Source organism: Galeopterus variegatus, unplaced genomic scaffold, assembly GCF_000696425.1.
Source record: "Galeopterus variegatus unplaced genomic scaffold, G_variegatus-3.0.2 Scaffold1978, whole genome shotgun sequence".
NCBI lineage: Eukaryota > Metazoa > Chordata > Mammalia > Dermoptera > Cynocephalidae > Galeopterus > Galeopterus variegatus.
In genome coordinates, this window is record NW_007728089.1 from 260,809 (window position 1) to 285,997 (window position 25,189).

Sequence of the window (25,189 nt, forward strand, 5' to 3'; positions counted from 1 at the left end):
CTCACACACATGTGAAGCTCACACACCCAGGGCTCAAGCACACGAAGCTCACATGTGCACAAGGGACACATATACACACACAGCTCACACATATGGGACTCAAACATGGGGCTCACACACATGTGAAGCTCACACACCCAGGGCTCAAGCACACGAAGCTCACATGTGCACAAGGGACACACATACACACACAGCTCACACATATGGGACTCAAACATGGGGCTCACACACATGGGTTCACACATACACACACACAGGGTTCACACTTACAAACATTGGGCGCAGGCACACACACACACACACACACACACACACACACACACACACACACACACACATATGCTCTAGCACAGCTCTAGGAACTGGTTTCCCACACCCAGGACCCTCTCATACAGCCCAGACACCCCTCAGCCGACTGTGGCCTGGGTGGCCTTGGGCAACCCTCCTGGCTCCTAGCCAAGAAAGAAGCCAGAGACCTGTCCAGCTGCACTGGTGTCCCTGGAGTGTGAGGGAATGGGCAGCTGCTGGGTTCCTGGGGCAACCCTCTCACCTCGGGGTGTGGGTGCAAGGACCTCTGTCACTTGGTGAGTGGGGGACAGTGGGCAGGAGCTGATGGGGAGACCGCCCAGTGTAAGGCCCCTGGGCTCACCAGCAGGGGTGAGGGCCCAGGGACAGGAAGGCCCCTATGTGTGTGTGTGTGTGAGCCCCCTGTGTTCCCTCTGGCCTCTGCCCTGTGACTGTGGCAGGCCCCCACCTCTGGGAGGCCCTGTCTGTAGAACAAGGGCATATGCTCTAGCACAGCTCTAGGAACTGGTTTCCCACACCCAGGACCCTCTCATACAGCCCAGACACCCCTCAGCCGACTGTGGCCTGGGTGGCCTTGGGCAACCCTCCTGGCTCCTAGCCAAGAAAGAAGCCAGAGACCTGTCCAGCTGCACTGGTGTCCCTGGAGTGTGAGGGAATGGGCAGCTGCTGGGTTCCTGGGGCAACCCTCTCACCTCGGGGTGTGGGTGCAAGGACCTCTGTCACTTGGTGAGTGGGGGACAGTGGGCAGGAGCTGATGGGGAGACCGCCCAGTGTAAGGCCCCTGGGCTCACCAGCAGGGGTGAGGGCCCAGGGACAGGGAGGCCCCTATGTGTGTGTGTGTGTGAGCCCCCTGTGTTCCCTCTGGCCTCTGCCCTGTGACTGTGGCAGGCCCCCACCTCTGGGAGGCCCTGTCTGTAGAACAAGGGCCCAGGGTTACAGCAGAGCTGGGCCTGCACCGTGGGTGCTCTGCAGCTGAGCTGGTGTGGCCTTCGATGTTACTGTAACCATCATCACTGTCACTCAGCACCTCCCACTTGGGGCCAGGTCCTTGCATTCCCCTCCCCCCACCCAAAGCCAAAACGAGCAGAGGAGCTGGACCTCAGGAGAGTGAGTAGCGGGGAGAGGGGAGGCCTTTGCCCCTGCCCACCCAGCACAGAACCTGGAACCTGCTGCACCCCACCTGGAAGGCCCCACCCCTCAGCCCCCTGCCCAGCCTCATGCCTGAGGACCACACAGCCTCTGCCCATCGAGCCAGGCCAGAGTGGGGGGCTCAGGACCCCTTCTGGTCCCCATTCTCTTGGAGTGCCACCTTAGGACCTATGGACTTGCCCTTGGCATCGAGAATTCCCAGGCTGCCCCCTGCTAAGGTGACCACTCTGCCTGGCTGCCCAGGGTCTGACCCACCAGCAGCAGCTGCCCAAGCAGGCAGCACCAGGAGGGTGACTCTGGTTTCCTCAAAGGGAAAGGATGTGCAGGGAGATGCCATGTTCTGGAAGAATCGAGGGTTTCTAAAGATCCAGGCTAAGGCAGGAACTGACTCCATCCCTCCACACCCCTGGCTCTGATTCAGAGAAATGACCCTCCCTCCCACAGCAAGTCCCCTGCCGCCTGCCAGAAATACAGAAATATTCCCGGTGTCTGCACCCCCACCCCCAGCTGAGGTTATTTTTGGACATCCAGGCAGAGATGCCTGAAGCTGTCTGGAGCCCAGGGGTAAGGTCTGGGCAAATATGGACTTAAGAGTCACCCACCCCAGGGGGCCATGAACCGCCTAAACCTGGACAGTGTAAAGGACTTGGTGCCCTCTCAGGCCACAACTGTCAGGACAGCTGGCTCAGGCTCCCTGCTGAGCCCCCATCCAGAACCTTTTCGGTGGGCAGCTAATTGCTGGGACACGGGTGTGTCCTCTGTATACCCACGTTGGCTGTCATTGAAGCCCAGCAGGGCCACCAGCCTCCAACCCTGGCACCCAGAACATAACCTCCCACTGTGGACAGTTGGGCCGAGGTTCCTACCCCACACCCAGCAGGCCGAGGACCCTGAGGCTATCCCCAACCCAGCCTGGGCCACCGGCCACCCCAGGCAGCTGGGTGGGCTCAGGGTCCATCACCAGCCCCAGCACGTGGGGAAGCAGGTGCGGGAGGCTGCATAAAGAGGGCAGGAGCGTTTGGAGAGTTAGAGCAGCTCAGTGCCGAGGCAGCCTGTGCCTGGGGGCGGTGACCCCTCCCCCCGGAGCGTGCATGCTGGAAGCTTCCTGCTGGGGTGAGAGGTGAGAGTCGATCCAAAGTCCCGCGTCCTCGCCACGTCACTGTGTCCGGATTTACAGATGAGGGAATGGGCTGAGACAAGGCCACCACCGCTCCAGGTCACAAGGGAATGTCAGGGCAGGGAGGGGACCGGGAGCCTCCAGGGCCACCGAGTGGGGCATTCGCCTGCGCCCCCGGGCAGCAGGGAGCAGCCTGCACCCCGGACCCATCCTCTCCGAGCACTTCCCGCCGGCTCGCCCTCTGCAGGTCGGCCGGCGTCCCACCGCCAGACCCAGGCCCACCTCCGGGCGCGGTATCGCCGCAGCCCCGCCTGGGTGGCCCTACCCCTGCGACCCCACCAGCTGCCTGACCTTGAGCGAGTCCGGCAACCTCGCTGTGCCTTGGTGGCCGCCTCTGTGAATGGGGATGGCGAGGCCCACTCCCCACCCGACGGTCCACGGACGCCCGAAGTGACCCGCGCCCGGGCCGGGGCCCAGGTTCGCGCCCGCCCCCGCGGACCCCGGGACCCTCCGCCGGGTGGGGAAGGCGCCGCCCGCTGTGTCTGAGGCCGGGAGCGCTGCGCCGGGGCGCCACCGTGAGGCCCTTCCGGGGACTGCATTGCTTCGCCTTCCCTGGAGGTGACCACAACGACGCTACTAACAGCCAGCGGGGCTAGGGTGCTGACGCCCACAGGCTCTGTGCCAAGCACGATCTACGTGTGAACGCTCGCAGTTCCCGCGCCAACACTAGGAACTGGGTCCTATTATTTGTCCTCCCTTACAGGTGGGGAAACTGTTGCCCTATAAACAATGACAGGTGGGGACAGGATTGCATCTGTGGGCTGGCAGCTTCCAGAGCTGGGTCAGCCCTTAGAGAGACCAGCCTCAACATCTCCCCCTTCCTAGAGATAAGCAAACTGAGTAGAGAGCACCATGGCCTGTTTCGGCCATTCATTCATGCAGTCAACACACATTTATTGAGCGTCGACTCTGTGCCAGGCCCTGGGTGGGCACAGGGGGTTCAGAGACAAATCACACGCAGACCCCGCCCTTGAAGCACTCACAGCCTGGCAGGGCAGTTGGTCATGTCAGCAGACACTCACAATACAGTGTGGTCAGTGTGGTGTTAGAGGTAGCACAGGTGACTGAGGAAGCACAGAGGAGGGGCCCCGGCCCGGCCGGGGGGTGGCAAGGAGGGCTTCTTGGAGGAGGTGACACCTGAAGAGGGCTTTAGGGAGTGTGCAGGAGTTAGGGAGACTCGTCTGAGGGAGTAGCCTGCGCAAAGGCTCAGAGGTGGGGGAGAGACGATGGTGGTGGCTGGGACTTGGGCAGTGGAGCGGGGCGGGCGCAGCCCTGGCCCGAGGAGTCTCGTCCTGCCGTCCCCCTGGGAGGGCCCTCAGCAGGGCGGGGGCGGGGGCGCAGGCTGCCAGCCCCGGGGCCGCAGGGTGCATAGCACGGGGTCCAGCGGCTTGAGCGTGGCCTGCTCCTGCAGCCCGAAGCGCTGCCCGGGCACCAGCCGGAACTCCAGCCTCTGCAGCAGCTTGGCCATGACCACCTTCACCTCCATCTGTGCAAGGAGTTGGGGGATGCACATGAGTGCCAAGCCGAGGAAACGGGGACAGGGAGGAGGCTCTCTCCTCCCTCTGTGTACGGGCGGTCCTGCCGGGTCTGGCCGCCCCAGCCCCCAGCCCGGGAGGTCCACAGCAGGGGCTTCCAGCTGTTCCCTGGCCCAGGACAAGCCCCCACCCCTGCAGTCACTTCTGGGCAGAAACCCAGCCCTGCCCCCCTACCTGAGCAAACTGCTGCCCGATGCAGGAGCGGTGGCCCAGGGAGAAGGGGAAGTAGGTGAAGCGTGGCCTGTGGGGACAGAGAGGGGAGGAGGCTGGTGCCCTGGCATCCCGGCAGGGCCAACGCAGGAAGACGGCAATGACAAAACCGCCTCTTGCTGATGGCCGACTTTGAGCCGGAGACTATGTGCTCTGCACACACGAAAAATGTCGACAGCTGATTCTGCTGAGTTCTGGGTCTGCATTTTCTCATTTTCTCCTCCTTGGCAGGGCCAACGCAGGAAGACGGCAATGACAAAACCGCCTCTTGCTGATGGCCGACTTTGAGCCGGAGACTATGTGCTCTGCACACATGAAAAATGTCGACAGCTGATTCTGCTGAGTTCTGGGTCTGCATTTTCTCATTTTCTCCTCCTCTTGACCCTCCCGGAAGGAGCTGCTATTATCCCCATCTCACAGATGGAGGAACTGAGGCTCAGAGAGGCAAAACAACTTGCCCCAGTCATATGTCACTGACGTCCAGTTCCGGGCAGAGCCTGGGTCTGAGCACAGGCAGTCTGTCCCTGGAGCCAGCTCTTCCCACCACTGCTTCAGTACGTTCATGCACTACCCCCACTGCACCCTCCAGCTGCATCGGCATTCCCATTTCTCAGACAGGAAGCTTAAGGCTGGAGGAGGAGAAGTCATTTGCTTAAGTCACATGGCGTCCCACTATAAAGTCCTGATTATGAGCGCGGGCTTTAGAACCAGACTAAGCTGGGGCCAAACGCCAGCTCTGCTACTTGGGTGAGTTACCCAACCTCTCCAAGCTGTGATTTCCTCTGCAGTCACCTCCCAGGGGTCTGGAAGGCCATGTGGGCTCAATGGGTGGAGGCGGCTCAGGCCAGAGCCTGCTGGGACCATCCCTCCCACCAGGCCCACTCATGGGCAGCTCAAGGAGGCACTTACTTGGGTGCGTCAGGACTGAAGCGATCGGGGTTGAAAGTCAGCGGGTCCTCAAAGTATGTGTCCATCCGCCCCATGACATAAGTGCTGAACTGCCGGACAAAGGATCCGCTCATCTTTTTCCAAGCATTGGTCCCCTTGCACCTCCTGACCCACTGCCGTCACCCGCTCAGAGCAGAGTCACCCCCCTCCTCCCCTCATCCCCATCTCTCCATCCACCCATGTAGGTGGGTGTGGGATTCCACTCGCCCCCTGGAAAGTCTCTAAGAGGAAGAAAGGGGGCAGCCCAATGTACTGGCAAACATCTGGATACTACAACATTCCATGCTTGGCACAGCCCTGTGGGGGAGTCACAATTATCCTTATTTTACAGATGGGGAAACTGAGGCTCAGAGGGAGGCTTAGTGACTTTCCTGAATCACCTAGCAAGTAAGTGGCCAAACTGAGATTCAAACTCGGATCTGACTCTGCAAGGCCCTCTTTCTCTACATCCTTGAGAGCTGTTACCCAGTTTCCCTACAACTCAAGGCTTGCTTCAGTGGGGTTGGGGGTGGGGGAGCTGCAGACCCCCAGCAGGCTTTCACCTACAGGCACGGTGCCACCTGATTGGGGCTGATGCTCCCTGCATGACCCTGGGCTCCAGGGGCTATGCATCTGGCCTTGAAGAAGCCACATATTTTGGGCCCTGGGTGCTGGCCTTTTCCTCCCCCACCCTTGAACAAAGTATCTCCCTTAGCCCACCCTGGCTCCGCTTCTCTATGCCGAGAGTCCAGGGTGCGAGGGGTTGGAGGTGTGGAGGGAGGCCTGGAGCTGAGCTCTGAAAAGTGAGTGGAAGCATTAGGAGGAGGGACTGGGGTCAAGGGATCCTACTATGTGCCAGGGATTTTTGCCAGACATGTGACATACATTATCCTACTGATTCTTCTCAATAGACTGTGACTAAGGTATCACTATCTCCACATTACTAGGATGAAACAGGCCCAGATGAAACAGGGTCTGATGGAGATGACCCAGCAAGCCAAGTGCAGAGCTGGGCTTGGAGCCTGGGTCAGTCCCCTCAAAGCCCATGAGGTTGTACCCTGCAGGCTAAGAGTCAGCCAGGAGGCCTCACCCTACCAGCTGTAAGGGCATGCTAAAGGGTGACCACTGAGGCAGAGTGGTACCGGTACAGGGGCATAAAACAAATGATCAGCAGAGCAGAACCAGAGGAAACTTGGATGTTTGCTGGGGGAGGTGTGGCAGAGCCCTGGGAGGGATGGGGCTGCTCTGCAGATGGGCTGGAAGCACACCCATCCGCACACATAAAAATAAAGATGGATTCTGTGATGGGCTGAATTGTGTCCCTTCCAAATTTGTATGTTGATGTCTTAACCCCCAGGACCTCAGAATATGACTGCATTTGGAGATAGGGTCCTTACAGAGGTGACTAAGTTAAAATGAGGCCATTAGTGTGGTCCCTAATCTGATATGACTTATAAGAAGAGATTAGGACACAGACACACAGAGAGGGATGACCATGTAAGGACACAGGGGGAAGGTGGCCATCTACAAGTCAAGGGGAGAGGCCTCAGAAGGAATGACCTTAGACTTGATCTTAGACTTCTAGCCTCCAGGACTATAAGAAAATAAATTTCTGTTGGTTAAGCCAGCCATCCGTGGCACTTTATTCAGCAGCCAGCCATACACAAAATCAATTCTAGGTAGATAAGAGCTGAACTTTCAAAAGAAAAATGTAAAATTGTTAGAGGCCAATGTAAGTGAACATCCTTCTCATATCAGGGTAGGGGAGAATTTCTTAAGCAAGAAAAAATGAAAGAACTAACCACTAAAAAAAACAGATCATCAAAAACACATTAATGGAGACAAACCACAAACCTGAAGAAGACATATGCAACACATATAGCTGATGACAAAGGAGTAACACATGAATTTTTAAAATAAATCTCTACATATCAATAAGAAAAGACAAACAATCCAAAAGGGGAAACTGAGGCAACATCTCATGGAAGAGGAAAATAGCGTAGAGATGCTCAACCTCACTTGTAATTGGGAAAGAGCAAATCAAGACCACAGTGAAATAATGTTTTACACATATTTGGTTGGCAGAAAGTAAGAACTTAGACCATACTAAGTGTTGGGAGGATAAGGAACCACAGGGTTTCTCCTGCACCACTCGTGGGCCTCTGAGTTGGCACAGGCACTCTGGAAAACAATCTGGCATTGGTTCGTAAACTTGAACATTCATCTGCCCTGTAACCCAGACCTCCCGCTCCTGGGTACATGCCCAAGAAACACGTTTGCACACTACACCAGGTCACGTGGACAAAAATGCTCGTAGCTGCTGCGGGGCTCACAGTAGCCACACACCAGAAACCTCTCATATGCCCGATGACCCCAGAATTGACCAGCAACAGTGGTCTGTTCACACAGCAGACTGTTCCACAGTGGTGAAAATGGAGGACCTACAGCTGCCTGGGGAAGCTACCCAAATGGTAGGAGTCATCCCCCTGAGTCAAAAACCAAGTCCTATAGCATGTTACCGTGTGGGTACACATGCACACACACATGCGTGTGCACACATGCACACACACACAAAAAGGTGAGGGAATGGCTGACACAAAATTCAGGGTAGTGATTACTTCTGGGAATAGCAGGAGAGTGATATATGTAGGTAATTACATTTTAGTTTCCTAGATTTGGGGGTGGGGTGGGTTTAAGGAGAGGTCCTTATACTTGAATGAATGAATAAATGAATGGATAAGCAAACAAACAAGGAAACAAGATGTAAAGGAGGGTGGAGGGAGAAAGTTGACCACAGTGGGAGAAGGGACTGTCCAACTGGGAGAGAGAAAGAACTAGGACAGGTCTGGCTCAGCTGTGAAACCATGTTTGCCCCTCACCAGCTGTGTGACCCCAAGAAAGTAGCCTCACCTCTCTGAACCTCAGTATCCTCAGTTGTAAATGGGGCACCTCCCTTCCAGAATTATCTGCTGTAATCTTATACTGGACAGTGTGAAGGGGTTGAAAAATAGCTCGTAGGGTTGTGGTGAAACTCAAAAGAGAAAGCACAGGGCGGCTAGTGGAGCCACGTACGGTGATGACAACAGGGCCACCAAATTCCCTGACCTCAGCAGAGAGCCCCAAATGGGCCACCCTGGGGGTGAGCAGACCAGCCCACCCCATGGCCCCCCAGGGCTCCCACACACCAAGAGCGGGGTGTTGCCAGGAACTCTGACTCCGTCAATCAAGGTCTCCTCCTCCAGCAGGCGGAAGGTGCCCCACGCTGGTGGGTACAGCCTCAGTGACTCTTTGAGGACCTACGGGAGCCAGAGGGGAGATAACAAGTAGTCAGGGGATCCCACAGTGTGTCCTGGACCCATCTCCTTCCTACTCACAGTGCTGAATGTGCACCCACATCCCAGATGATCCCAGACCCCTTGGACATTAGCCTCACTGTTATGCTCAACCCCTCATGTGACAGATGGAAAAACTGAGGACCAGAAGGAGGAAGGACTTGTGCAAGGCCATGGTGGCAGAGCCGGGATCAGGAACCAGGGTTCCCACCATTCTAGAGAACCTCAGACAGAAGAAAGCTGTGCTTCCAGCAGAACCAAGCAAGGTCCCCTGCTGTGCTTTGTCAGTGTGGGGAGGCGTCTGCTGAGCCTGGCTCCATAGTGAGAAGCTTAAGGCTTGTGAAACCCAGGCCTAATGGGAAGTACAAACATGACACCATTGACCAAAGGGCTGGTTTCCAACCTTAGCTGCATATTGGGATTGCCTGGAGAGCCCCCCAACTCTGATGTCACTAGTCTCTGGGCCTCAGGATGTTTTAAATCTCCCAGGAGATTCTCAGATACATCAGCTTTTGAGAACCACTGTACTAAAGGGCCAGGGAAGCAGCAGGCCTGACTTAACAGATCACCCACATCAGCCCAGAAGCTTTTCTCCTGTCCCCCGCACCTGGGACAGGTACTGCAGTCTCCCCAGGTCCTCGCAGGTCAGGTGCCTCTTAGAACCGATGACCTCGTCCACCTCAGCCTGTAGCCTGTCAGGTGAGACATAGACCAGTTTGTCTCCAAAGAGCGACTTCCCCCACGTTAGTTTTAAGAAGGGGGGATGGAAGGAAGCATGAAGAGGGAGGCATGGTGTCCCCACCTGCAAACTCTGCCCAGCCCACTGCTGAAGACATCCAGCAAGTGCCATGGCCGAAACAGAAGGCCCAAGCAATGGGGAGCTGTGTTCCAGGGCCCTTAGAACAGCCACCCTTTGTGTCTGATGCCTGGAATTGGCTGCAGGAAATACATATGGCGCAAGGCCTGTGCCTATCACGGCCTGGTCGCTAGCAGCTGACAGCTGGAAACAGCAGCATGAACATCCAAAGGTGTGGGCTGAGTAAACCGGAGGCTGCACACTGCTAAAATAATATGCAGCTTTAACACTCATTAGGATGGTCATTGTATGTACATTAAAAAAAAAAAACAGAACAGAAAATAACAAGTGTGGATCAGGGTGTGGTGAGGTCGGAACACTTGTGCACTGCTGGGGTGGATGTAAAACGGTGCAGCTGCTGTGGAAAACAGCATGGAGGTTCCTCAAAAAATTAAAAATAAGTTAGCATATAATCCAGCCATCCCATTTCTGGGCTGACACCCTGAAGCACTGAAAGCAGGGACTCGAAGAGATACTTGCACACCCGTGTTCACAGCAGCACTATCCGCAATAGACAGAATGTAGAAGCAGCCCAAGTGTCCGTGGACAGATGAACAGATAAGCAAAGCGTGGTATATACTCACAATGGAATATTATTCAGCCTTAAAAAGACAGGGAATTCTGCCACAAGCCACAGCATGGATGAACATTGAGGACATTACGCTGAGTGAAATAAGCCAGTCACAAAAGGACAAATACTGTGTGAAGCCACGTACATGAGGTCCCCTAGAATAGACAAATGCACAGAGACAGAAAGTAGAATGGTGGGTGCCAGGGGCTGGGCAGAGGGGAGAACGGGGAGTGAGTGTTTAACAGGGACAGAGGCTCAGTCGGGGAAGATGAAAACGTTCTGGAGACGGACGGTGGTGATGGCTGCACGACAGTGTGAATGCACCTAACGCCACCGAACTGTGCACCTAAAAATATCGAAAAGTTAAAATGTATGTGATGTATATTTTGCCGCAATAAAAACAGAGTGGGTTTGGGAAGAGGTTACAATGATGCAGGGTGACGCTGTGATAAAGTCGTGCGGATGCAGGCTGGCTAGACAACCAGAGGACGAAAAACACGCCTCGACTACACATGCGCAGACTAACACGCTGAACAGAAATCCAGCAGCTGGAGGTGCCCGCGGGTGGGTGGTGCCCCACGGGTGTGTTTCTTATTACTATTTTAACTTTTGTGCGGGGAAGATGAAAACGTTCTGGAGACAGACGGTGGTGATGGCTGCACGACAGTGTGAATGCACCTAACGCCACCGAACTGTGCACCTAAAAATATCGAAAAGTTAAAATATATGTGATGTATATTTTGCCGCAATAAAAACAGAGTGGGTTTGGGAAGAGGTTACAATGATGCAGGGTGACGCTGTGATTAAGTCGTGCGGATGCAGGCTGGCTAGACAACCAGAGGACGAAAAACACGCCTCGACTACACATGCGCAGACTAACAGGCTGAACAGAAATCCAGCAGCTGGCGGTGCCCGCGGGTGGGTGGTGCCCCACGGGTGTGTTTCTTATTACTATTTTAACTTTTGTGCTTTTTCTGTGTTTTTTATATAAGGTGCATATTATTATTTTATACACATTTAAATGCAATCAACTATTTTCTGTTCTCATGGTCTTTTACACTGGTGGTGACAGCATTGCAGTCCAAGGCCCTCCCACCTGGCCGGAGCCCACACTCCCAAGCCCGCTGGCACTGCTGGAGTGACGTGCACACTTGGCTCAGTCAAGCTATGCCACAGGCCTTGAGGGAGCCTGTTTGTATTTAAGAAAACCAATGCCATCGCCCAGGGACGCCCTTCTCAGTCTTGCCAATGGAAGACAAGTGCTCCCTCGGCACTTTAGTTGGAATTGTTTTCTATCCTCAGCGCCAGCCCCTGGCCAGGAAATGGGTACACCACAGGGAGGGAAAGAGCCACGGTCCCTGCCCTCCTGGAGCTTCTGGTCTCATGGCTGAAATAGACGTAACATCCCAGGAGAAAACATTCATGAGCTGGGAAGAGGTTAGGAGGGGAAAGCACAGGGTGACTACTTTAAGGATCTGAGAGTTTTCTGGAAGAGGAGAAGGTATGTTCTACAAGAGGAAAGCAGGGAGAAGACCTTCTAGAAGAGGGAACGGCACGTGCCAAGGCCCTGGGGTGAAGGGAAGCAAGGCATGTTGGAGGAGGCTCAGCCATGGGAGTTGAGGGCAGGTGGCCCTCTGGAACAAGACATCAGAGAAACCCCCTTGACAACCCCGAGGGCAGCTCCGTACCTTGCCACAATCTCGGGCTGGCGAGACAGCTCCATCACCGTGCACGCCAAGTGGTTGGCAGAGGTCTCGTGACCTGCGGGGAAGGGGGAGAGCAGCTGCTCCACATGGGGCTGTGGGAACTGCTGTCCCCGCTGGCGTGGCCTCTGAGATCCCAAGCCCCTGGTGGCAGTTGAGGCCCCCACATTTGCCCTCCACGGCTGAGATACGGAGATGGTCTGTCCGCCTCCGCATCCCCTGTGCCAGCCAGTGTGGTCAAGTAAGTGGTGTCTACCCCTGTGCATCTGGCTTTCGCACTCTAACAGCCCCTTCCTCCAGCCATCCTTTGAGCCCTGCCTGGCCTGGGGGGGTGCTCACCCCCATTTTGCAGAAGAGAAAGCTGAGGCTAAGAGAATGTGCTTTTCTTGGTCATGGCAGGGAGAGCAGAGCTTGGACTGAAGTCTAAAGTTTTCGAGACCAAGGCCCGTGTTGTTGCCAGGCTGCAGGGTGCCTGCCCAAGGCCTGCCACACCCCTGAGGTCCGTGAGGGAGGGGGCACCTCTGCTCACAATGACCGATGGGTGGCTTCCCATGAGAGGCGGGGATCATTTCAGAAGGGCAGATTCTGAGTTCTGGCATGATCTAGCCAAGTTGATAAGAGTTGAAATCCTCCAAGTTGGCCTGGGAAGGAACAGTCTGAGTTGCATGAGTTTACTCTAAAAGGCATGGGTGGTTTACAGGTGGCAACCACTGCCCAGCCAAGCGACCTCCAGCCTGCTTGAATGTGTGAGAAGGGCTGTACCTTACAGCAAGTGAGAGCTGGAAGTGAGGCCCGGCTGCTCCTAGGTTGGGAAGGTGGGCAGGTCTCACAGCTGGGGGAGCCCTCTGTGGCGGAGAACTGCAGCAGCCAGACGTCTGGCCCTGGACCTGGCTCTGCAGCATGAGCAATGATGCTAGCAGGGCACTTCCTCCTTGGGCCTTGGTTTTCTCCCAGGAAGGAGAGAGACAACCTGCCTGGCCCAGCACCCTGCAGCATCTGGACACAGGTCTCAGAGATGGGCCATGAGGGGGGATTATTAAATCCTCATCAGAAGGTGGATGGAGGCTTGGAGAGCACCTGAAGGCACCCATTTTACAGATGAGGAGACTGAGGCCCAGGCCCATCCAGGAGCTACACCCAGGACCTGGGGTCTTGGCGGCAAGAGTGAAGGCCAGACATCCACTCAGCAAGTATTTGCTATCCTGTGCAGGTGACAGAGCCCTGAGTCTTGTGCCAACGCTGCCCATTTCTCCAAGTCTCCTGCAGTACCTGCGTGTGCTTCTCCCCACCTGGAGGGCTGTCCTCCACCCCATCCATGTACAGACCTGCTCCTCAATCAATACTTGTCTGTCTATCCACCTCCACCATTAGACTAGGAGCTGTCCGTCATCTTCCTCACCTCTGCCTGCCCAATACCTGGCACTCATTCATTTGTTCATTCATTTTATATAATCTTTATGGGTACCTACTGCACTGAGCCCTGAGAATACACTGGTGAGCAAAACAATATAACCCCTCGCTCATCCAGCATGCAAGCTGGTGGGAGAGACAGACCTCATCGAATTACCACAAGTTCATGTACAATTTAACGGTGTCAGAGGTGCAGGCAGAGAGGAGCTCTGGGCACCACAGCCAGCTTGTAACTGAGGGCCTGATGCGTTTGGATGATTGCTGAGGGCTTCCCTGAGGAAGTGGCACCTGAGGCTTGCTGAAGGGTGAAGAGGAGGTGACTAGGTGCAGAGTGATGCTCAGGAAATACCTGACGAGCACATGAATGAAGTTGCTGAGCACATCTTCTTGCACCAGTGTAATGAAGGCTTCCCTGCAGATTCTGGGTGAGGGGTAGCCTTGAATTCACAATGCCAGGCTCTCCTGAGATAGCAAAGCCAGCTTCACAAAGCCCCACATCTGCCGGCTCCATTACCAGGCCAGCAAAGAGAGAGGGCTCCTGCTCCCCTCCTCCTGGCCCCCCAATCCCGCAGCAGAACTCTGCTCAGACAGCCCGAGAAATCCCCCAGAGTCGGGGTTTAAGTGATGCATGCTTTTCATCAGTCCCACAAAGCTCTGAGCCCTTGGTCACCTCCAGAGCTACCAACCAGCGATAAAGAAAGTGACAAAGTTGTCCAGCAGAATCTCGTCATCCTGGGCCTCCTCTTCAGCTGCAAAACAAGGAGAGTCTCAGGCCTTCAGCACATTCCTTGCTCCCCTTCCCCACAGCTCACAAAAGAACCAATTGTCTTTCTCCTCTTAGGCCAGACAGGGACAAATGGGGCCAAGGGTGCACCATGAGCTGACAGGAGCTCCCCCGCCCGCCCTAGCCCCCCAGGCCCTCAGGGGAGCCTCGCACCTTTGAGAATCTGCGTGAGGATGTCGGCGGGCACGTCCTCCCCGTTCCTCAGGGCCTCCCGGCGGCGCTGGACCCAGTCCTTGCCAATCTGGCGCAGAAAGCGAATGCTCTCCCGGATCTCGTGAAGCCGCTTTCTCTTCCCTGGCATAAACTGGACAAGAGTTCCAGCTCAGAACGGTTGATGGAACACATGTCCCCATCCACCCCACCAATGACTTCGGAAATCCGTAGCAGCACTGGCAAGCTAGGAGGTCAGAAGTCTGTGAGAAAATTCTAGAAAAAAGTAAAGCAGTCAGGGAGACTAGATCAAGACGGAGGACTAAGCCCAAGCATCAGCTTCCCCTTCCTGCACCAAATCCACAGAAATGATGGGAAAGATGTCTTAAAACATCCACATAGGTAGACCTTGAAAATAAGAAGGGACCCCTGAAGGATGGAGGCAGTTAGCACTGCAGTGAAGGAGGGATCACAGCCAGGGGAGTGAACGGAAATCAACTGCCAAAAAGATGGGGTGGTGTTGGGGACTGCAAGTTCAGAGGCTGAACTCGTAGGTAGACCTTGAAAATAAGAAGGGACCCCTGAAGGATGGAGGCAGTTAGCACTGCAGTGAAGGAGGGATCACAGCCAGGGGAGTGAGCGGAAATCAACTGCCAAAAAGATGGGGTGGTGTTGGGGACTGCAAGTTCAGAGGCTGAACTCTCAGGGAGCAGGAGGGGGCCTGGGGCCAACCCAAGTATCACCTTTCCCCACCTGGAATGAGGAGGTAATAGCTGGAGCTGCAGCAGCCATCCCATGACAATGAGGTGATGTGCTGAGGACAGTGGAACAGAAGGACCCAGGAATATCTGACACTGTGGAGCCACCATAGCCATCCTAGATTGCCTGCTTTGGGGATCATTTTACATGAGAGAAGGATGAACTCCTAATTTACAGTAAGCCACTTTGATTTTGAGCATCTATTCTAGGCGATGCATGCAAATCCTGACTCAGAAGTCACTTTAGTCACACTCAAAACCTATTCTGAAAACTCACTGAAGGAGGTGCTTCAGCAAATGAGGACAACACAGCTGGGGTGGCTGGTTACCAGAGGGGGTGCTGGGGCAGTACCTTCGCCAGCGTGTTGCGGGATGCAGTGATGCCCTCCAACATCAGTTTCACTGCCTGGGACAGAGGCTTCTGGGCACCCAGCAGCATGCTGGTCTCCATCCCGAAAGCTGCCTGGGGTGGAGAGAAGGACAAGGTCATACCTGGGGGATGGGAGGACACAGATCCAGGGCAGAACCTGGCACTGTACAGCTGGAGACCCGGGCCCTGGGCTAAGGGTCCGTGCATCATGTCATCAAGTTCTTACAACCCATGATGATTCCAACCTCATGGGATGTTGTGAGGATTACATAGCAGCTACTCAACAAACCCTGATGCATTTCCCCTGAAATGCAACCTTCCTTAGGTGTCCATTCTACATCTAGATTCACAGTGTATTGCTGGAGCAACAACAGTGACACTAATGACTCCACTCACTGTCCCCACACTACATCGTCTGACCTGTCTTTATGTGGGGTTTGGGGTTATCTGGGCCACTGCTAAGTCTGCTGGGGCGAAGAGCCAAGTAGTAGCCTAGGAGGGATGAAGAAGGGGAGGTAGACTTTGGGCAGACCTGAGATCGAATCCCGCTTCTGCCATCGACCAGCTACAGGCCAGGCCCCACACCTCTCTGTCTATTTCTAGAGAAGTTAGTCCCAACCTCACACTAGGTTCCTTTGAGTATTTGAGACAAAATATATGAGAAATACATGAAGCACAGAGAAGGGGACACTGATATGTACAGAGGCAGGAGGGTGGGGAGGAGAGAAGAAAAGAGGAGAGAGAGAGAAGAAAACCCTCTGCTCCACGTGACCCTCGGTCCCTGCGCCCAGCCGCTGCCATCACCTTGGCCAGGATGTCCATGGTAGTGCAGGTCAGCATGTCCTGCATGGACACCGGGGTCTGCCCATCCGCCTTGGCTTCTAGGATCTCCACCAGCTGCTCGGCCTTCTCGTTGAACGTTTCCATCAAGCTAACCAAGGAGCTGGGGAAACATCACAGGCATCAACGGCACCAGGACCAGCTCAGTCCTGCAGACCGCCCTACGCGCTGCCCCCTGTGGGGAGGACTATGTGCAGAGTGAAGGTGGGTGGTCCCTCCCAACCTTTCTGGCCTCCCCTTGAGGCCCAGATTGCACATTGGCACTGTGGTAACTGAACTAAGCCCTGGGGTTCCAAAATTCCCCTCCCCTCTGTATGAACGCTGTCCCTTTTCCTTTGTCTTAGTGGTTCCATGGGTCATCTGTCTGCCCTCTGACTTCAAAAGGGACATGGCAGTGTAGAAACTCTGGCCTCCTAGAGTTCATTACAGAGCCACCCTGGTTCCTTTCCTACCCCTCTGCTCACTGACCACTCTCCTCACCTGCCCTGCCCCTGCCACCACCTGCAGCCTTTTGTCTTCCCATTTTACCCCCATCCTTGAGCAATCATGGTGCCCAGCTCTACATGGAAATGAGTCCTCAGTCACCATCTGCAGCCCCAAGCTCTCAGCTCACAGCACTCCCTGCCCCAAGACTGCTCATCTCCCAGCACAGAGCTTACAAAGAGGAATGGAAGGATGTGCTCCAAACGAATGAAAACGGCAACCACAAGAGAAAAGGATGGGGGGGAGACGCCACTTTGCACATTACATTTTTCTGAATTCTTACTAACAGAAAGTGCTGCTTTTATAATTAAAAGGAATTTTTGATAAAGATCTTTTAATATTAATTTGATAAAGGGTACATGAGTATTCTTTACCCTACTCTTATTCTTAAAACTTACCTGGGAATTTGAAATTATTTCCAAATAACAAGTTTTTAAAAAGAGAAACAAAGAGAGTACTTTTTTAATTAGGAAAGAAAATTAACCCTTGGGACCAAGGTCTTCCAGCAAAAGTGAAATCCAGAAAAGTAGAAACTAAAAATTTTATTAAAAGTGTGTAATAATATTCTGTGTAGATGATGGCTAGAGATGAAATTAACCAGTGGTCCCTATTTTTTCTTCATTAGTGAATTAGGATTCACCAAGGCTCAACAATACTTCCATAAACACTTACAGGCATCTTCCAATGCTTCTTTCATATAACTTTATAAATTTGGCATTTACAATAAAATAGTCATCTCTAAGATGACCCCTTATTGTGAGATTTAAAAAATCAAAATGTCTGGTGATGGTTGCACAATAATGTGAGTGAACTTAATACCACTGAACTGCATATCTAAAAATTTAATTTACCATTTAAATAGTAAATTTTATACTACGTGTATCTTAGCAAAATTTAAAATTAAAAAAATAGAAATGTCTGTGAAAGTACTTAATAAGCTGTAAAGTGCTGTTCAGATGCAAGGTCCTGTGTGTTGGAGAAGGTTCCCCCAAACAATGTCACCAGGATTTATGTCACAACCATGCAGGCCATCATCTGGTAGAATCTATGTCTCCAATAACCTTGAACCCTGAGGGCAGGAACCACATCAGCTTGGCTGGCCTTTGTAACCCTGACTCTCAGCACAATAAGTATTTATTAAGTAAATGCCTCTATCCAGTCTATTCCTTCCTATTCTCAACTCGGGCAACTTTCCAGTAAGACCAAGATTTTCCAATTCATTGACCTGCTCATGCATTCATTCACTCTATGGGCATTCAAGGAGGGCCTGTGGGGTGCCTGGTGCTGGGCACAGGAGTCAGGGACAGGGTGCATCTTCTGCCTTCAGGGACCTGTGGTCTAGAGGGAAAGGAGAGGTCAAATGTGAATGTAAGCACTGCACTGGGCATGAGAGGAGCCATGACAGAGGCATGAACTCAGCCTCAGAGGGTGACATCTTAGTTGGGTATCAAAGGAAGGACAGGAATCCCCCAGGAGGACCATGCTGAGGCAGTGGGAATGGCCGAAGCAAAGGCAAAGGTGTCAGAAAGAGCACAGTGTTCCAGAAAAGTGGGGGAGAGGATGCAAAGCATGGAAAGGTTTCAGGGGCCAGACTGGGGGTGGGTCTGATCTTCACCTTTCAGGGAGCCATTGAAGGCTTCAGAGAGGGGGAGTGGCATGGTCAGATCTGAGTTTTAGCAAGATCTCTTCAGAGCGGTGAGTTGGATGCACTGTGGGAGGGAGACAGGAGGCAGGGAGGCCCGTGAGGAGGCTGGGGTCAGTGAGCCTTCAGGCGAGGCTTTTCCTACAGTCCCCCAAAGACTGTCTATTCAAGAGCAACTTCACAGTGGAGGAATCTGGAGGACACCACCTGAACCAGGTAAGCAATGTTAACATGGCCAGCAATGGGACAAATTGATGGCACATGCCTCCAGATATGATGCCGCTGAGGAGGACGCAATGTCACTGTGTGGCACTCCTGTCCAAAAGGCATAGCCTGGGTCTCATCATGTGGAAACAGCTGACAAGCTCACACCGAAGGGCCATCTACACAACTGGCCTGTGATCTTCAAATGCGTTAAGGTCAAGAAAGTCAAGGAAAGGCTGACAAAGGCTCCAGAAAGAAGAAGGCTAAAGAGACAGCAATTAAACACAACACATGAACCTGGAATGGATCTTAGGCTAGGAAAAAAATACCAATAATGGCACAAATGATAAAATTTGAATATGGATTGTGGATTAGATAACATTATTGGATTAATACCAATTTTCCTCATTTTAACAGCTAAACTGTAGTTATGTAGTCGTTGTTCTTAGGAAATAAACATGGAAATGTTTAAAGATATGGAGAACAATGTTTCTAACTTACTCTCAAATGGTTTTTAAAAATATGCACTGTGTCCAAAATATACAAATACATGTATATACACACAGAGAGAAAATGACAAATGTATTTATATATACACAGTGAGAGAAAAGAAATGATAAAGCAAATTGTGATTTAAATAATAAACAATAAGTGAATCTGGGTAAAAAATAATACGAGTCCCTTAAACTATTATGATGATCTTTCTATAAATTTGACGTTTTATCAAAGTAAAAGATTATGTTCTTGAAAATGTTAAACATAGAGTTAACTGACTCAGTGATTATACTAGGTATATACCCAGGAAAAGTGAAACTATATGTTTACGTAAAAACTTGTATAAAAATGTTCAAAGCCACACTATTCATAATAGCTGAAAAGTGGAAACAATCCAAATGTCCAATAACTGGAGAATAAACAAAGTGTGGTCTAGTCACACAATGGAATATTACTCAGCCTTATAAAGGCAATGGAGTACTGACACGGGCTATAGTCTGGAGGAATCCTGAAAACATGAAAAGTGAAAGAAGCCAGGCACAAAAGACCACGTATTATATGATTTCATTTATAATGAACTGTCTGGAATGTGAAAATCCATAGAGACAGAAAGTAAATTAGTGGTTGCCAGGGGCTGGCGGCACTGGGAAGAAATGGGGAGTGATTGGTTCTGGGGGGGTTAAAATGTTGTAAAACAGAATGTGCTGATGATTGTACAGTTCTATGAATATACTAAAAACCATTGAATTGTACACTTTAAATGGGTGAATTGTGTAGCATGTGAATTAAATTTCAATCAAAGAAGTATTCAAAACATAAAATATCACCAAAAAAACCCCAAAAAACTGAAATGCATAAAATAAGAAGCCCAGACAAGGAGTGATGAGATCTAAGAAGGGGCACTTCCTGGAGAATGGGGACCGCCACACCTCTGGCCATCATGAGCACTCAGGCAGCATGTGAATTAAATTTCAATCAAAGAAGTATTCAAAACATAAAATATCACCAAAAAACCCCCAAAAAACTGAAATGCATAAAATAAGAAGCCCAGACAAGGAGTGATGAGATCTGAGAAGGGGCACTTCCTGGAGAATGGGGACCGCCACACCTCTGGCCATCATGAGCACTCAGGCCTTGATTCTCCCAAACCACGTGGGGCCGTGCTCACCCCCCAGACTGGCCTGTCTCGCTCTCTCTTTTGACTACTAATGTTCCCTCTTTCCTCTCTCCCTCCAGCTGGGCGAGGCCCCCTGCATTGCTGCAGCCCAGCGCCGCCTCTGACCAGGCGAGAGCTGCAGTGACCATCTCTGGCCACACTCACCTTCGGCTGAAGGCCAGGTCCATGATCCTCCGCTGTTTGTGCCAACGCTCGTAGTTGCATTCAGAAACCAAGCCTTGGCCAAATAGTCTGCAGGAGACAAATACTTAATGTGAGAAAGAGGGTGAAGCAGCGGGAGTGACTGCTTCATGGGCACAGGTCACTTTGGGGACGACGAAAATGTTCTGGAACTAGATAGTTGGGACAGTTGCACCACATTGGGAATGTACTCAGACCACGAGATTGTCCACACTAAAGTGGTTAAAATGGCAAAGGTTGCGTTATGCCAATTTTCCCTTAATAAAAACCAAATAACTAACAAAGAAATAAGGTGATCATGTGCCCCAAACTCAGTGACCCCTGTACTCCGACCTGCCATCCAGAGGGAGAAGCGGAGGAGGAAAGTGCTAAAGACAAGAGCAGGGCCACCGTTTATGGGGTGCCTGTCATGTGCTGGCAGCCAGGTCCTCGGAATTTAATGACACACCCAACACTCTGGGTCCCCAGGCCCCTCCGCTCACAGCAGAGGCTCTCACTCAGCCCTCCCAGCGTGGCCCCTTACCTCTCACCGAACACAGTCTGGAGCGCACGGTACATCTTGGAGTCCTTGTTGTACTTGGTTGACATCAGGAACTTCTAAACATCCCCAAAAAACCAACATGAGTTTGTGTACCCATGACAGGCTACAAAGGACTCTTGTGAAACATGCCCCAAATAATCACCACCAGCGGAGTGTCAGCTGTGGTGTGAGCACTTTCCATGCATGAGCTCACGGGGTCCTCAGCCATTGACAAGGAAGTGTCTTCAAGCAATAGCAACCGTGTGGGTATGCGGGAGGTGGGGCACAGAGGGGTGAAGTGATTTTCCTCTGGACACACAGCTGGAGGGAGGGGGGTTGCTCATTCCAGTGCCCACACTCAGGACCCCAAGCCACACCACCTTCCTTCCAAAGCAGCAAAGCAGGAAAAGGCACGTGCTGCTCTGAAACCAGAGTGGGAAGGGGAGAAGCTGGGGGAAGGGCTTCTGGGACACAGGAGAGATGCCGGACACAGATTCAGTGTTAGCACCAACCCAGGCTCACAGGTCAAGGAAGACTTCCTGGAGGAAGGGTCAACTTTTCTCATCAAGAGCTGGCCGGTAGCAATAGCAGTATTAGTCAGCAGCTCTTGAGGCAGCATGGCCCAGTGGTTAACAGCCTGGGATGTGGAGTCACCTGGTTTGAACTTGGATCCAGGCTCAGTATCCCCACTCCTCCGCTGGCTAAATCTATGACCCCGGATGAGTTACTCACGTCCTATGCCCCTCAATTTCCTCATCTTACAAGATGGGACGAAGAAGAATGCCTGCCTGGGAGGTTTGCTGTGAAGAGTAAATCAGTCCAAATGAAAAGTACTGAGAACGGTGCAGGGTACGTAGCAGGTGCTCAATAAATGCCAGGTGCACATCAGCATCCTGTGGCTCATTCAATGCCTAGTCAGCCCAAAGATGCGGGGGCTATTCTTATACGCTCATCTTATGGGTGAAGACACTGAGGTTTAAAACTGGCCCAGGGTCACAGACATGGTAAGTGGCGGATGTAGGATTTGCATCCAGGCAATTTGCTGTTGGGGAGAGGGAGAGAAGCTGTGGTCTAGGCCAAGGGAGCCCAGGTCCCCTTGGTTCACTCAGGCAGAGTTGTGTGTAATGGGGAGGGGCAGCAGGGCAGGCTGCAGAGGCCACGGGGCCCAGATCCCAGAACCTGCCTTCTGGGGCATGAGTTTTATCCTATGGGAATTGGGAAGCAGGAAGGGGATTTCTCCACTATAAACAGACCCGGGGGGTGCTCACTTCTCTGAATTTAGAACCTGAGAGGGTGGAGGTCTAACATTAATTTTTCAACCAAAAGGAAACCCCAGAAGTAGCTGCCTTTGCATCATGAGCCACATCCCAGGAATCTCAATCTCTCCCCAAACAATGTCATTAGAAAACCAAGTTCTGTCACTACCCAGCTCCCACCAAGAGGAGGACCATGACAGTAAATGCCCACCTCCCAGACCCCTCTCAAACATCCCTGAATAGTCTGAGGTCTAAGTCAGCCCTTCCTAAATTGAAGTAAAGAGCCCCCACTACTGAGGCAGAGCAGCCTCAGCATAGGCTCTGACAAGGTGTCCCCCATGGCCTGCTGTGCCAGGGGCTAGGGATCATGTGTTGGCCCAGTGTACTGGGCTTTGGAATGTAAGGGATGCACAGGGAACCCCAGCACCTCACTGCTTCCTCTGGTGGCCTATACAGACAGCACACTTCTACCCATGAAGGAGTAATGGCTGGGGATTTGCCCTCCTGCCATATACAACCAGAAAACTGTGAGAAATTATGAAACATCTGTTCTTAGACACTGGACAACAAGCCGTGCAGAACTGTGAACCTCAAGAGAAGAAGGAAAAAAAGATGTGAGCCCTATGGCCTAGGGTTACCCTAGCTTTCTACCCAGAGTCAATTCCAGGACAATGGCACTAAAGAAGAGACCCAAATACAGTCCAGCAGCCTTGCCAAGAGATCATAGTCTAGACAGGCCAACAGAAGCTAGAATTATTGAACAGAGTACCAGAGAAGAGCTATGCATAGAAAGAGCTTCTATGCAGAAATCTTCTCTGGGTCCCTTGAATCTTTGGATGAACACCAATCTTCATACATGTAGGGTTAAATGCCACAAGACTGAGCAAAAACAACTTTTGGGGAAAGGAGAATTACTGGATAACTACAGGCTGAAAAATTCTGAGAGTTTACACAGAGCTGAGAATTATTAATGTTCCTACCAGCCAGAGTAGACAAATCTCAGACTCAGGACCTTCAGTAGAGGCCCCAGAAGGATCACTCTTTAGTAGTGGGGCTAAACTAGCTCTGGAGTAAAAGTCTACTCCAGATGCACTCCCATAAGAGCCTTAAAGCAAGCCTGGAAAGGATCAAACTGATCTGTAAGTGACTTTACCATCTGTCAGAACAAAGTCCAACACTCTTTAAAGGAATCTAACAAAATCTAGTGCTCAAAAATATAAAATTCACAATGTCCAGCATCCAACAAAAACTACTAGATATGCCAAAAAGCAGGAAAATCTGACCTATAACTAGACCCAGAAATAACAGAGGTGATTGAGTAAGCAGACAAGAATTCTAAGACACCTTTACACCTATTATGCTTATTGCAAATATTACAAATATGTTCAAGGAGCCCATAAATCCAAGAAGTTCAAAGAATCCCAAGTAGAATTAACATAAAGAAAAGTACACAAAGGCAGATCATAATTAAATTGCTAAAACTAGTAATAAAGAGAATATCTTAAAAGCAGGCGGAGATGAAGTGGTATAATATTATTTGCAACTGGATTGATACAAGTTAAAGATGATGTTATAAACCTAGGACAACCATTAAGAGAGAGAGAAAGGGAACTAATAAGCCAATAATGAAGATAAAATAGAATACTGAAACATACTTAATCCAAAAGAAGTCAAGAAAGGAGAAAAAGGGAACAAACATCAGGTAGGGCAAATAGCGATATTGTTGACTTAACCCCATCACATCAATAATTACATTAAATGTAAATGATCTAAGCACTCTAGGTAAAAGCAGAGATTGTCAGACTGTATAAAACAGCAAGACCCAACTATATATTACCTACAAGAAATCCACTTGAAATATGAAAACCCAGAAAGATTAAAGGTAAAATAATAGAAAAAAATATTCCATGAAACACTAAGCATAAGAAAGCAGGAGGGGCTATTTGAAAGCAGACAAAATATAATTCAGATAAAAGAATGTTACCAAGAATAAAAGGGACATTTCTAAGGATAAAACAGTCAGTTCATCATAAAGGCATAACAATCCTAAATGTGTACACCTAATAACAGAACTTTAAGATAATATCAAAATTGGTGGTAAATTTGTGCTGAAGCAGTGCAGAGAGGTAAATGCATGGCTTTAAGTGCTTATATTATAAAAGAACAAAATCAATGATCTAAACTCCTGTTCTAAATAATTACAGCAAAAACAAATTAAACCCAAAGTGAGGAGAGGAAGGAAATAATAAAGGGCGGAAATCAATAAAATAGAAAACAGATGAAAAATGAAGAAAATCAATAAAACCAAAAGTTGGTTTTTTTGAAAAGATGAATAAAATTGATAAAACTCTTGCTAGACTGACCAAGAAAATAAAAGAAAACCCAAATTATTATTCTCCAGAATGAAGAAGGGAATGTCAACACAGATCCTGTAGACATTAAAAAGATAATAAGTAAATACTATAAACAACTTTATGCCAATAATTTAAACAATTTAGGTAAAATGGACAAATCCCTTTGAAGACACAAATTACCAAACTCAAGAAAAAGAGAAAGTCTGAATAGCCATAGCCCAATTAAATAAATTGAGAAGGAAATTCTAACACATGCTAAAACATGGATGAACCTTGAAGACATTATGCTGAGTGAAATATGCTAGTCCCCAAAGGACAAATAATTGTATTATTCAGCTTATCTGAGGTCCCTAGAGTAGTCAGATTCATAGAGACAGAAAGTAGAAAAGTGGGTGCCAGGGGCAGAGGGAGGGGAGAACAGGGAGTTAGTGCTTAATGGGGACAGAGTTTCAGTTTTGGGAACTCTGGAGATAAGTGGTGGTGATGGTTGCACAACTGTGTGAATGCACTTAATTTGATGCTGCTAAACCATACACCTAAAAATAGTTAAAATGGTACATTTCATGTTACATATATTTTATCACAATTCAAAATTTTTTAATTTAAAAAACACATTTTAAAACAAAGAAATTAAATGTGTGATTTAGAAAACAAAAACAAAGGGCCAGCCTGGTGGCGCACTGGATAAGTGCGCCGCTTGGGAAGCGCGGCGGCGCTCCCGCCCGAGGGTTCGGATCCCACATACAGACCGGTTCCCGCTCACTGGCTGAGTGAGGCGCGGGAGCAACACCGAGGGTTGC

The 25,189-nt window shown here is 51.0% G+C and overlaps 1 protein-coding gene across 2 annotated transcripts in view; it reads right to left on the reverse strand.

Moving 5' to 3' along the window:
* Positions 1–3,505: 3,505 nt before the first annotated feature.
* LOC103596306 (cholesterol 24-hydroxylase) overlaps positions 3,506–25,189 on the reverse strand; it is a 32,887-nt gene continuing 11,203 nt past the window's right edge. For both annotated transcript variants that reach the window (XM_008579908.1, XM_008579909.1), the window contains 12 exons: positions 20,783–20,856; positions 20,224–20,310; positions 16,043–16,181; positions 15,221–15,331; positions 14,114–14,264; positions 13,863–13,925; positions 11,752–11,824; positions 9,244–9,328; positions 8,490–8,600; positions 5,287–5,375; positions 4,342–4,408; positions 3,506–4,118 (listed from right to left, as the gene is read on the reverse strand). In XM_008579908.1, coding sequence (XP_008578130.1) covers positions 3,948–4,118; positions 4,342–4,408; positions 5,287–5,375; positions 8,490–8,600; positions 9,244–9,328; positions 11,752–11,824; positions 13,863–13,925; positions 14,114–14,264; positions 15,221–15,331; positions 16,043–16,181; positions 20,224–20,310; positions 20,783–20,856 — 1,221 coding nt within the window. In that variant the 3' untranslated portion in view covers positions 3,506–3,947. The remainder of the gene's footprint in view (positions 4,119–4,341; positions 4,409–5,286; positions 5,376–8,489; positions 8,601–9,243; positions 9,329–11,751; positions 11,825–13,862; positions 13,926–14,113; positions 14,265–15,220; positions 15,332–16,042; positions 16,182–20,223; positions 20,311–20,782; positions 20,857–25,189) is intronic.